The sequence below is a fragment of the Rhyacophila brunnea genome, unplaced genomic scaffold (assembly GCF_057557595.1).
Source record: "Rhyacophila brunnea isolate RB1 unplaced genomic scaffold, BYU_Rbru_1.0 scaffold_3, whole genome shotgun sequence".
In the NCBI taxonomy this organism is placed as follows: domain Eukaryota; kingdom Metazoa; phylum Arthropoda; class Insecta; order Trichoptera; family Rhyacophilidae; genus Rhyacophila; species Rhyacophila brunnea.
In genome coordinates, this window is record NW_028232965.1 from 56,669,197 (window position 1) to 56,683,229 (window position 14,033).

General features: G+C 34.1%; 2 protein-coding genes across 2 annotated transcripts in view; both read left to right on the forward strand.

Annotated features, from left to right (window-relative positions):
• Positions 1-14,033, forward strand: part of LOC147068592 (four and a half LIM domains protein 2-like) — a 240,118-nt gene that overhangs the window by 142,633 nt on the left and 83,452 nt on the right. The window lies entirely within an intron of this gene.
• Positions 11,913-13,957, forward strand: LOC147068593 (uncharacterized). The gene is made up of 2 exons (XM_085952074.1): positions 11,913-12,889; positions 13,222-13,957. The coding sequence occupies exons 1-2, from the start codon at positions 12,210-12,212 to the stop codon at positions 13,733-13,735; spliced, it is 1,194 nt and encodes a 397-aa protein (XP_085808200.1). The 5' UTR covers positions 11,913-12,209; the 3' UTR covers positions 13,736-13,957.

Consider the following 14,033-nt stretch of genomic DNA (forward strand, 5'->3'; position numbering starts at 1 on the left):
TTGTGAGTATGTTGTAATATGTCTGCGATTTTTGTCACTATATTATTTAATAGTAATTTAGTATAGTCCAGACCACTAGTATTAAGTGATTAACCGCTCAACAATGATTTGTGAATGGCAAGACAAGTGTTAGGTCTACTTTTTTATGTGCCGCCTTTTAAATGAAGGTTGGCTATTATTGTTTTATGCCCATCTTATTAATCTTGGCTCTGAAAAGTTACTGTTGTTTGGTCGAACCATTAGTGTTGATTTTTTTCCTTATTTTCTACTTTACTTCACTGAAACAGTGCATATTTGTTATTTCAGATAATGTGTCCATTTAATTTGAGTTTTCGTGGACCTCACAATAGCTTAGCAGTTAAACCTTTAAATTCAATACAACAATGGTAACTAACAAAATATAGTTCCACGTTACTATGACAGATTTTTAGATTTAATGTCATTACATCGATTATACTTACATATTTAATAAAATTAAAAATCACTTTCTCATCTCGGTTTATATTATTGTTTAAACAGCTGCATAATAAACATTATAGAAACTGTTTTTCTTTTAATTTCCATAATATTACGAAAATGGCATTGCTACTGCCCTAAACTATAGTTTGTGCTCGCGTAGTTGTAATAATAATATCACATCTAGATCTAAATGATTACATATACTAGTACCGGATACAGATTAATAGTATATTTCATCTTAAATTATATTAGTGTGTATTATTTTTGTATTTTTATCACATGCTGCTATTTATATTCTATCATTGTATTTCTAAGTTTAAATGTTTATTGGTTACTTACTCTACTAATATCAATTACGTCAAAATACGAATGAATAGTTGTATTGTGAAACCACTAAAAAGGTATTGAAAGTTTTGTACTCATATTACAGATGCAAACGCAAAAATATTTTCTCGAATCATTCCATCCGTCTGTAGCTCGCTTTTCAGCCTGCGCCAGAATCGAATACCTATTTGAACATTGAGACGCCAGCCGATTCATTTCTGACATCACGGGAAAACAAAATGGAAATCAATCCCGTTTTTTTTCTGATAACTCAATAGAGCAATGCGTAATTTAATATTTTTTTAAATCAATTTATATATTTTCATTAGTATTTATTTATTGATAGTCAGTAGTTAAATAAAAATATTCACTAGATCAGAAAAAATGATAGGTACGTAGAGTCTACTGGTTTCATATCGGATTCGCATATTGCACAATACACTTAGTTTATTTTAAAACTCAATAAATCATACGAAGTTCTGATTTCATACAAGACACTTTGCAGTGCGAGTTATACAAATTTTCCAATTAAAAGTGACCCACGTATCGTGAATTATGCTCCAGTCCCACATATTTCATTCACTCTTTTGACTTCGTTGTAATGAACTTGATTGATTCAAATTCCAATTATAGTTGTATACATAAAACGATTTAAACTATGAACTATTACCATTCACAATAATTCATAAGTAGTATTGATATTAAAATAAACTTCACAGTGATTTTTCAACCGTATAATTAATTAAAGTTTTGATATCATATCTATTTTTGAATATCAGAACCAATATTCGAGATGGATGAGAAGTTGGTTATGGTATTTGGTAATAAAAGAGCGTTTATCGTTGCCCATTAATTAAATTCAGAGTTAGTATTGGTTTATTAGTTTCATTGCTTGCCCAAATGGCCACTTCTTTATTTAATGTCTAGTCGTTTGGCTCAAAAGCATTGTTGATATTGACATTTAAAGAGGACCGATTTGAGATTTGTGGTTCTGCCAATACAACAAATCAATATATACCTACCTACTGTCTACCCACTTATCTATGACAGAGAGATTCTTGCCTTTTCAAAGTTAAGGTGAACTCTCGACTCACTTACTTAACACTTTTACAGAAATTAAAATAATTTATTTTATCACTAATATTTAAATTAGAACAACTCACACAATAGCTTTTGGTTACATATTATGCCAATTCTACCTTCTTAAACTATATAATCGTAACACACCTATTTTTAAAATGTTACGGCCGTAGGATGTTTGTTTTCTATATTTTTACAAAACTGAATAACAAAAAAATATATTAGACACGTTTTCACTATTTTTAAAATCTATTTGTGTAGTACCTACTTATATAGATGTTAAGCAGACGAAAAAAGTCCAGCGCATCTATTCTATATACAAGACCGCTTTCGGCCGCTACGGCAGCTATCTAAGGTAGGTTTTTATTGAAGTATTAGCACTTATTGTAATGTATTACAATAAATTAGCCGTCTAAACAGTCAAAACTGTCTATCTCGCTCTAAAATTTACCACAGGCAAAAGATATATATTTTAACAATTAATTGCAACTAACTTATTGAAAATGTTACAATAAGTGCTAATACTTTGATACAAACCTACCCTAGATAGCTGCTGTAGCGGCCGAAAGCAGTCTTGTGTATAGAATAGATGCGCAGGTTATAATTAAATTATGTGAATAAGTAAATAGTTATAATTATCCGTATATTATTAGTGCCTTGCACTTTACGTATTTGCAGAAATATGAGCATTATGGCAAACACATTAGAGCTATTTATCTTCTAACCATCTAATATGGAGTTATTTGTTTTTAGATTACTTAATTCGTGTGTACTTTCGGTGTTTTTACTGTAGGATTAATGAATATTATAACTTATATTAATATTGATAACGATTCATATCCATTCATAACATTATAGGAGTTTGTAAAAGTGTATTATGTATTATTTTTTTATCTTAAATATGTTCAAAACACAAATCATTATCAAAGAATTTTCACAGTATAGTTTGTGTGACATGTTTCCTTGTGAGTGATTTTTCTTAGCTTTGTTAAGTTTTTATTTCATGTGGGTGTCACATGAATGAATATGCAATCAATGTGTTTATAATAAATTCCTCGTCCATTGTTCAGCAAGAATTAAAATAACAATAATATAATGTTTACTGTGACTTCACGAGATTTGAAACATCAACGATATTTTTTTTAATCTGTTTTAAATCTCTCGTATTTTGTCTAAAAAAAATACATAATTTTGTTATCTGATTAATATTGGCGTTGTGGGTAAAATGAGTTATTTATGGGATTAGATCAGTGTCTGCCAAACTTTTTTCCCTGACGGCATACTGGAGAAGGAAAATTTGTTTCGTGGCACACCAAATAAACAACTTATAAGAAAAAATGTGGTTTATTAATATTGATAAAAAAAATCTTGGTATCGGTCACAATAAAATAATATTGTTTTATCAACATTAAATCTATATACATAGGTATTACAGATTATCAGTGAGATCTGTTATCGTTCCCATTTTTTTTTTATTTTCGACGAGTGCTGATAAACCTATTTTTCAAAAATAAGACAATTCAAACAGCAACAAAGACCTATTGGTTATCGAGGATATTGACTACAAACCGATATCCAAAATGCTGAACACTCACTCTAGCTCATAAAATGAGGCTTTCTGCACAGAATCGTTTTTCAAGTCACCCAGTTTTGCAGATATGTATAACTTCATTTACAGCATCCGAAAAGTATGTCAGCAAGAATTATTACGTGGAAATTTAATGAAAAATAAAGTTTCAAATTTCTCTCCCGTAAAGTGGCATATTATTATTGTCACTAACGCACGTTTGGCTTAGTTAACTAAATGATATTTATATCGTACATTGTAGCATAGAGAGAATGGCATTTTATTCCTATTCTGTGTACCGATGTAGTCCCATATACCGGTATCTTGGTAAAATTAATATAGTGTTTTTTTTTAATAAATCACTATTAGCCGTGAGGTTGATTAAATGGGAAAATACAAATCTGCCAAGATAATTGTATAATATATATTCCGACCTAAATTGGAAAGGTTGACGTTTTTAAATACATATCAGAATATTATATAAGTACCAAGATTATTTAAAGCACCACGTAAATTAACTAGGTAAATTAGCACTTCAATGGAAAGTTGTTTTGAATAAATTTTACCACAATTTTTTTTACCTCAATTTACCAATTTACACTTATATTGTTTAGTAAACATTGTTAAAATTAGTATAAGTTACAGTTACAGCGCTCTATACAAAGATGACACTGGCATCAATTCAGATCTTCCGGTGAACGGAGAATATGGAGATCCTCTTCCCGAGGTTACTACCACAGAGGTGGAATATGCTATAATGTGCATGAAGAGTGGGAAAGCCCCGGGAGAAGAAGTGCTCGCACGTCTGTTCACGTCTTGTCTGCACGAAGAGAACATCCCAGAGTCATGGAAAAATGCCTCCATTATTATTCTCCATAAAAAAAGAGACACTGAAGATCTGAAAAACTATCGACCAATTAGTCTACTGCCAATTCTGTATAAGGTTTTCACGAAAATACTCTCAAACCGTCTCGAAACAGTTCTAGACGAGAACCAACCAAGAGATCAAGCCGGATTCAGAAGAGACTACAGTACTATGGATCATATACAGGTCGTCAGGGAAATCATAGAGCGCTACCAGGAATACAAACTGCCATTATATTTAGGTTTTATAGACTATGAAAAGGCGTTTGATTCCAACAAAAAATTCTCAATTATAGACGCCCTTAGCAACCAAGGAATTTCCAGACGCTATATAAACATATTGAACAGTATATACAGTGATGCCACAGCATGCGTGAAACTTCACAAACGGTCGTGTAAATTCCCCATTAACAAAGGTGTCCGGCAAGGTGATACCATTTCACCTAAACTATTCACCGCTACTCTTGACGACTTATTTAGGAAACTTGATTGGTAGGAAAAAGGTGTTCCAATTAATGGAGAGCACCTCAGTCACCTGCGCTTTGCAGATGATATTGTTATACTCTCACAAGACCCGAAAGACCTCCAAGGTAGAATGCAAGAACTCGCGGATGTCAGCCAAACGGTCGGTCTAAAGAGAAATGTCTCAAAGACAAAAGTGATGAGGAACTGTTTTTCGGACCCTGCGATTATCTGTATTTCTGGCACCCAACTCGAGCAAGTCAGCAGCTACGTCTATCTCGGACAGCAGGTGTCCATAGCCGGAAGCATGCACGATGAAATTGCTCGAAGAACAAAGCTGGGATGGCGTGCTTTCGGACGTCTGAATAGTATCTTCAAGAGTGACCTACCATTATGTCTTAAGCGTAGGGTGTTCAACCAATGTGTGCTACCCGTGCTCACGTATGGCTGCGAGACGTGGACCCTCAACACGAGAGATGTCCAAAGGCTAAGAGTCACACAGCGAGGCATGGAGAGGTGCATGTTGGGCATCACGCGAAAGGACCGTAAGAGAAACGAATAGGTTAGAAAGCAGACAAGAGTACGCGATGTAATAGACGTTGCCAAACAGCTGAAATGGAGATGGGCGGGGCACATTGTTCGCCGAAAGGACGGCCGCTGGACAAATGCCGTCATCCAATGGTACCCAATGGGTACTAAACGGCCACAAGGTCGCCCTAAAAGCCGCTGGATTGACGAACTGGTAAAGTTCGGCGGAAATACGTGGCAGCGAACGACAGAGGACTGAGAGAGTTGGAGAAAGCTTGGGGAGGCCTTCATCTAGCAGTGGATTGACCCCGGCTGATGATGACATATTAACGAAACAATTATGTGTGCATAACTACGGATATTTAAACGAAATGTGATTTTATTCTTAATTAAGAAAGTTGACGTTTAAAATAATAACTATTTGATGATTTTAGTGTAGTTTAAATGGTCATTAAAATGTTAATTTCCATGATGAGAAAAAACATGACATATACATATTGATTACAGTATCTACAAATTGTTCACTTAAGGATACTCCAAATATCTTCATTTTCGACCTTTATACGGCATTATTGTACACTAAACCATGACCGGGTAATTGATAATTAATTTTATAATTATCGACTGTAGTATAAAATACTTTTATAAATTCTACATACCTGTTTGTTAAAAATAAGACAGGTATCTGGCATTAAAAATCAACTAAATTTTACTTATTTCGAAATGCGTGTCTAATGTTTTTACTGACTTGCGTCTTCTTCATTACAGAATAATTATGATTGCTTAAGTACACGCCATCTGATTAAAGGTGATCAGCTGACTGAGGTGTTGCATTAAAGTCGTGCCTGCCCCACTTGGGTTTTATTTTATTTTAATATTAAACTTAATCTACGCCCCCACGTGCACTATTCGACATTACAACTTGGCGGATTTTTGTGGGTCTTGGCTCAATGTATCCAACTAAAAGAAATTTCATATATCCGCATAAAATACAAATAACGGATTTATAAAATTATATTTAAAATATTCAACCCATTTTTACTATTAACTTGTTTATCACGAAACAATAAAACCGTAATAAACATGTCAATTTTGTAAAAACGTTCCTGTTATGTTAATCCAATTTATCACTCTTATGTGAAATCAGTTATAATAATTATTGTGTTGGCTATTAACTGGATACTATAGTTTTTACAGTTTTTGTGTATATTTATTATCTGGTTACTCATTTAAAATCATTGTTTAACTGTATTAACAAGTTCATTGATTTTATGTTTTTTAGATCTTTAAATACATTTAACTAATACAATGGCATGTATAGCTATTATACCTAATACCCATATAAAATAATTTGAAAAATATGTTTGGATGTCAAAGAGAACAAATACCTTACGAAGATTTGGCATAATTATATTAGTTATTGTTAATAATTTTACTCGCATTATATAAGTATAAGGTACGATTTACCTATTTAAACCATTCCTCATAGTAGGTTTATATTTTTAAGTCGTGGAAAATAAAACGAGTAAATTGCCGCGTAGGGAGGGTCCCTCATTTTTATCAACCTGCCAGAATAGATATAAATTTGTGATTCATATTTTTTCATAAATACCTAAGGTTATTATGCATTTATTTTTTTAAACATTTGTTAATGTAATGTGTATGAAATATTTATATTGCACGAAACATTATTATGTGGGGTCGTCTGATGCTGTAACTTTGTAACCGGAAAGGGTTGATTTAACGAGAGTCAAGCAATCAACGAATTAAATGAAAAACACATGGTTTGCGTAAATTTTCGAACCATTTATTCATTAAGAGCATACATAAGTGAAACGGCAAATAATTTTCAACAATAGGTGACACGAAAATTTGCATTCGTCGCCTATCGCCGAGCGGCATTCGAGGTGAGAGCACCTCGATTTTTTTTTGTGATGGCGTCGTAAGAATATATTCTTATATCGTGTAAAGATGACTAAAAAACGGTATTCCTGTACTCGAAAAAGTAAACATGTCACTGAATATATTATTATTATTACTAATATAATAATAAACATAAGACTAAATGGACGCATGTTGATTTATGACAAATTATGTTCCGTTCGGCACGCGTCATTAGCACAATCCGCGCGTCGCATAGTTACGATCTCTTTAGACAATGCATCAGCTGAGGTATTAGCCTTGATATCAATGAAAATTCAAAATTGGATTCAAAGGAATCAGACAAACATGTATCTGTTACGAGGTGGCATGCTATTTAGATTATATCGATAACAATGTTATGTTTAGTCTTATGGTGGGACGAGAATGTCCTGCCACAGCAAAAGAAAGTACCCCAGTGCGGATAGGTAAGAAAAGCAATTAGCAGAATACGTTGCAGGTATTTTCTAGTAGAGACAAGGAAGTCATTAAGTGCAACGGCATGATGAACCTGCCTAATGTACAATTCTGCATGATACAAGACAAGTTCAAAAGCTTGGAAGAAATTTTACAAATGGATAATTATTATAAACACGAAGAACACTTTTTAAAAACTCAAATTGCTACGAAGACGTCATATTAATATTTTAGACGGTGAAAATATCTAATTTCTAAAATGTTTTTACTTTGTCTCTCCTAAAAAGTTACTAAACAAGATATTATACAGTAGGTACATTGTATTATGCCAGGGTTAGCGAACCTTTTTACGTAAGCGTGCCAAAATTTCCCAAACATTATCTTTAGACTGTCTGACGTGCCGATTAATTTTTTCACGGTGGAAAAATAAGTAGTTTTTAAGAATTCTATTAAAATGTGATGATGTTCTAGAAATCACTCACAGAATATAGTACACATGTAGGTTTATCACTTTCAATTACGCCATACATTTCGGTCCACCAATTTTGAGACTGTGCTCCACCGAGTTTTTGTTTTTTATTTGGTACAGCCATTTTTGTGAGTAGAAATGAAATTGTTTGTTACTGTATTACTTGTTTGGTTCTTTACGCACAAATTGACACTAGAATTGGCCCGATCAGATGAGGCATTCGCTCGCTACAGTGGTCTCAAGTAGGGAATCCAATCCCGAGCCAAAATTCTGATCCCGGGATTTCGGGATTACAATTTGACAATCCCGGGATCCCGGGACTGATCCCGGGATTGGCGTTTTTTCCAATGTTTATATAAAATTTTAATATTTATAAATAACATTGATAAAATCGGTCAAAATTGTTAATATTGTATTCGTTCAATCTTGGAAATACACAAGTTTAACGGAGTAAATAATATTGTAATATAAATAATAATGTGAATTTAATAGGAGATTGCTGTTTCTGATAGTAAAGACTTAATGAATGGATTAGCAAGATTTAAAATAGTATAGCAAATGGTCATGGCGTACTTTCAGCTTCATAAATCTAATTAGTCAGCCAAATCTGAAACTGCCGTAAAACGTATGATATCATGGTGAAATAACTTTGTTAATAGTGCGAAGCATTGTTTTTTTCCAATCTTTCAATTTTTAATAATTTATGTGAAAAAATAAAATGAATCGGCAACCTACACATGGGTATAAATCAAACTTCATTCAAACTCAGTTTATTTCTAATGTAACTATTTTTTATTTAAATTTTTTTTTGTTATATTTTTGCTTTTATTTTATTTTCCATAAAAATAGATAAAAAAAATCAATCCCGAAATCCCGGGATTATGTTTATCAATCCCGGGATTCATAGGTATCGAAAATAGCTCGGGATCCCGGGATCCCGGGATTCGGGATCCCGGGATTGGAATCCCTAGTCTCAAGCATTGTAAATCGATCAAAATTAGAGGTTCGTGACACGGCTTCTCCCGCCGCCTGATGAGGTTAGTGCTATAATATTATATATGATGCATAAAGCTTAAATACAGACCTATGATATTATATATTTTTATGAAGAGTATTTGCCTGCTATTTTTTATACTATGCGATGTGTCATTTATTATTCTCCATATGCAAAAAGGCAGCTATTTGCCAAAGCACATTTTGAGATAGTGAGACATTAACATTTTTTCAACTTATCTTAATAAATTTTTAAATAATGTGTATGAATCATTTGATATTTATGGTATAAGCAAAAACCAGTATATTTTCAATCGATGCTTTGTTTTTGATTATGAAACTCGTTATAATGTCTTTTTGTTTAGAAAATTACTACCGTTTTTGTGAAAAAAACTGATAAACAATATATCGATTATTATACTGCAATAAATTTTATACCGCTTTCGACTTTATGTCAAATGGTTCAGAATTTCACGTAGAGTATTATCTGTACCTAACTCAATTTGTGATTTTTGTCGAAAAGCTGCATTTTTCCTTATGAGGGCAGTATTGTCATAGGTATTTTTTTCGCTTCAAATAAAACATTCGCGTGCCATGTAAAATCATCTCGCGTGCCATAGGTTCGCCATGACTGTTTTAGACTATAATACTAGCCGGGTAGGCACCGACTTGTTTTCGAGATCAATCAGATCAATCAGAAAACTCTACTTATCACGATGACACAATTTCAAATGTTTTCAATTGGATCATCTTCGTTTCAATTAATGTCTTTCTTTTAATAATCGTGGTTGTTGTGCGAAATCTTACCGTGTATGGCAAGATTATCGGGTCGATCGTCCGTTTGCCAAACGAGCGACCTCGTCCCAAATCCGCGGACAGACGGTCACACAACTTACTAACAACATGACATCAAACGGCTGCGGCCGCCATTACTCAAAACTTCACTCAAACCATACTCACTATTTGCATATTCAGTTTACCTGCCCATCCAAATGAATTATGTACCTGAGTAGACTCGAATTCCAAAGTATTCTGTAAACATACATTCATCAGATATATTTTTCTTTTTAATAGATTCAATGTTAATTTAATGGCAACACAGTGTATACTTCTTTATGTCTCTTCCTCTTATAATTTACAATACTAGTATAGGGTTTGTAACCTCGAGAATTCATGATTAGTATGCCAAATACCGATCCGATATAACTTTTTAAAAAGTTTTTGGATCGGAAATCGGAAATTTATTATGAATATTATCATTTTTTTTCGGCCATGTCCGATCCTAATAGGGTCAAATGTGCCTCCACAAGGTAGAGGTTTGTATTAACAGATTTTTGTTTTTACGAGAAATGGATGTCAGCCACTTGCTCAACCTATTAGGTCCATGCCCTGACTCACACACAAATTGAAAAACAATATGTGTACTTACCAGACCCAGGATTCGAACCTGGGACCCATGGCGTTATAGTCCAACGCTTAAGCCGTGCGGCCACCGTGGGTGAATATTATTTACTAATGAAAAAATCCATATTAATTTTTAATCATAGAAATAAAATTATTTTGAAAAACCTCAGAAACATGCATATTAGAAAAAAATCTTGTAAAAAAAAAGTTGAATCGAGTGGGACTTGAACACATGTCTTTCACTTTCCAGGCGAGTGCTCTAAACTATCGATCCGTCCATGATCCAGTTGTCCAAGTTATAATATGTAATTTTCCATTATACGATGATTCAGGAGGTGAATCACAATTTTCATATATTATACTAATTTATTAAGATAACTGACCATTTCCATTACAATATACTTTTCCAGATAAACATAGAATGCAAGCCAATCACGGAATCCCGGGTTTCCATCATTTTCAATACCGGGATCCCGGAATTGGAAATCGTACACACACGTGTCGTATAATCGTTTTTAAAAATATGTAATGTGTACAAAATGTTATAACAAGATTAAAAATAATATAATACTTTACTCACCCCCCCCCCCTCCTCTCCCCATTAAACACCAATGCAGAAGACCACATCACCACCCAGTTAAAAACATATTTTAACAGATACTCGTATCATATGCCGAATCTTTATTACAGCAAGTCGAAAATAGATATTTTTCTAAATTAAAAACGAAATATAACCATATATATATTGAAAAACTAACGTATAATACAATTGACAAGTATGGCTGATAAATATACATATGTATGTGGCACTAACTAAGCGAATAATTTCATTTAAAAACATCTCATTATATTAAATAATGATACTTAATTTATTTTTATGAATATTTTTATGAAAAACCTTTAACAATATATACAATATAAATTTTGTTTTACAATAACTTATTGTCTGTATTTTTTAATCTTAATTCGACTATTATTGTTTTCATTTATAAATCGTACATTTATGTCAAAACAAACTAAAATAATGTTCATCCACGATACGACTACAGCGAATCACAAACATCGTATATTTTTCGAAGAAGTGTCTCAAATTAACTTATTTAAATGTATAATGTTTGGTCTTCATAAAAAGTCACGTCATGTAATTTTATTATCGATTGCAAGCTTAGTCTGTACCTCAATATTATATGACGTTTGGCAGCGGAGCCAGTCCCACTGGCAAACGTAACCGATCGCCGAAATAATTATCAAGCATACGTCTCTTATCTACTGTAGGCCCGCAATACTATTTCGCTAGATGACAATCTAACTTTAGTACTAGGTGTTCTCGATCGGAGCAATACATTTAAGCCGTCAGCTGTGGCTTTGAGTTAATTCTAGGATCGGTATGTTTTTTTGGCAGACGTTATCGGTCTTATTTCGACCAGTTCAAAGATGTCACCGCCGAACATCGGTCCATTGTCATAATAGTCGACGGGAGACGGTCGCATTTGCACCATGTAAAGACAGTATCTGATTTAAATTACTACCCCCGCGACGCGCACGTTAAACGAAACGGATTACGGATAGTTCAACGATCTCAAAAAAAAAAGAAAACAATTCGCAAATTATAGGTTATGTTGTTATCACGACCTAGAGTGGTAAATATCCAATGTAAATAAAGTGAAAGTATTATTTTATAATCAATAAAGTTTGACCTAAATATTGACATTCGATTAAAACATGGGTTTACTCCTTTCTGTGCTCGTTGGATCGTGTATTGGAGTTCTGGAAGCCGTCGCGTGTTATCAAAAAATCACATATGGAATCCTTCCAGAGAAAAAACCCGACTTTGAATACATTGCCAGACAGTACGATGATTTGGTCAGCAAATCGATTTCTCGATCTACACGGAACTCTGATGACTGGATGATGGGCGGCCAAGGGTATCTTGAAATCAAAGGTGGCGGTAAAGAAGGTCCGATTAAAGCGACGATTAAATATTTTGGCGGGAATCAAGATTCGACGTCCATATTGTTTTCGACGAAGATTTCAAGCTTCGGGCAAGAGTCGCTAGAGAACGACAAACGATCGACGCCGAGCCGGTCACCTGACAAGACTTCGTACGTCAAAACGCAGATACCTCAAGGACAATCGTTCAACTTGGATAGAAATAGATCGACGCCGAACTCTTCTCGGGAAAATTTAAACGAATCGACGGCTGACGACTTTTGGTCTACCGAGGTGAACGATTCGTCTGAAAAAAAATCGCCAGATACCGAACAGAAAGAAAAAATTAAATGGCACTACAGACCGCTGACCCCGTCCGACGATTCCGGGTTGCCCGAAATCCACTTCGACTCCTACGAACGACAGTCTTATCAGCAAGACGAACAGTCACCCTACTCTGAAGATTTTCTCAGGTGAGAGAAAACTTTCGTCTTTATTCTAGAAGCCGACTTTCTCTCTCCCGTCCCGCACAATTTGTACCTGATCGAACCCTATCGATGATATAGCGATCTAATAACCAAAAAACTATTTATTTTTGTGCAATAGTATTTTTGTATTTAAATCAATTCTAGTCTCAAGTCACTTTATAAAAATCAATCGTGATAAAGTGCTAAATTAATAGTGTGCTATAAAATTATTAAGGTCGCTTGTCGACTAAGATTTCGGGAGAAAAATTAAACTGAAGTAATTAAATTACTGAGTAATATTGAGGACCTATTTTACAAGTGTTAAATTTCATTTTAAGGTCCCTCGATGGCGTCAAATTTCGACCCCTGCAAAGGGACGACGGAACAGGGCGAAGGCGCAGTTTTAAAAAGCGACACTCCTCGTCGTCCAACTCTTCGCGTGAGTCTAGAGCCTCCAGAGAAGAAGAGCTGAAGATTTTTACTTCACTCGAAGAATCAGAATTTGAAGATTTCAAAGTGCGCCCTGACCACAGTAGCGCGCCTAACTTGTCTATAGACTCTTGCACTGGGAGAACAAGACACAGATCACGTGAGAGAAAATCTAAAAGTCCGTCCCAGAACTTGAGCACGGAGAGTGAATACTCGCATGACCAAGGTGAAAGAGAATCAACTTCAGCTGAGAGACCGCATCTTAAAGATATCCCCAAACACGGCTCATTTGATGAAATCTCCGAACTCCAATCAGAAGATTTGAAGTCTATTGTAAACAATGAAAATATGTCGATAGAAGATGGAGAACCTAAAGAAGTTAAATACGTTGATGATTTTGGAAATACTGCGGTAAATCTGTAAATTTGTTTTGAGCTACCATTAGGGGCTTCGCTGTGGAAATGACCCACGATATCTTGGCGTAAACTATCGTGTTTGATTATTATTTGCATCCATTACTCAATTGTCGATAGACGTTTGAACAATTTATGAGTCTAAATATTCCAAGGCCTGCAAAACTGTGCCAACTCAAGCTACTCGACTATACATTAATAAATGAAATTTTGTTTTGAGACAGCAAAACCATTTTGTTGTTTTATTTATGCTTTCTAACCCCTGTTTGCGCTTTGAATGCGGAGTTGAACTTAGATATTATTTTGTT

Coding starts and splice junctions, on each gene's coding strand:
- LOC147068593 (XM_085952074.1), top strand. CDS start 12,210: ATGGGTTTACTCCTTTCTGTGCTCGTTGGATCGTGTATTGGAGTTCTG. Junction 12,890..13,221: donor TACTCTGAAGATTTTCTCAG/GTGAGAGAAAAC, acceptor TTTCATTTTAAG/GTCCCTCGATGGCGTCAAAT.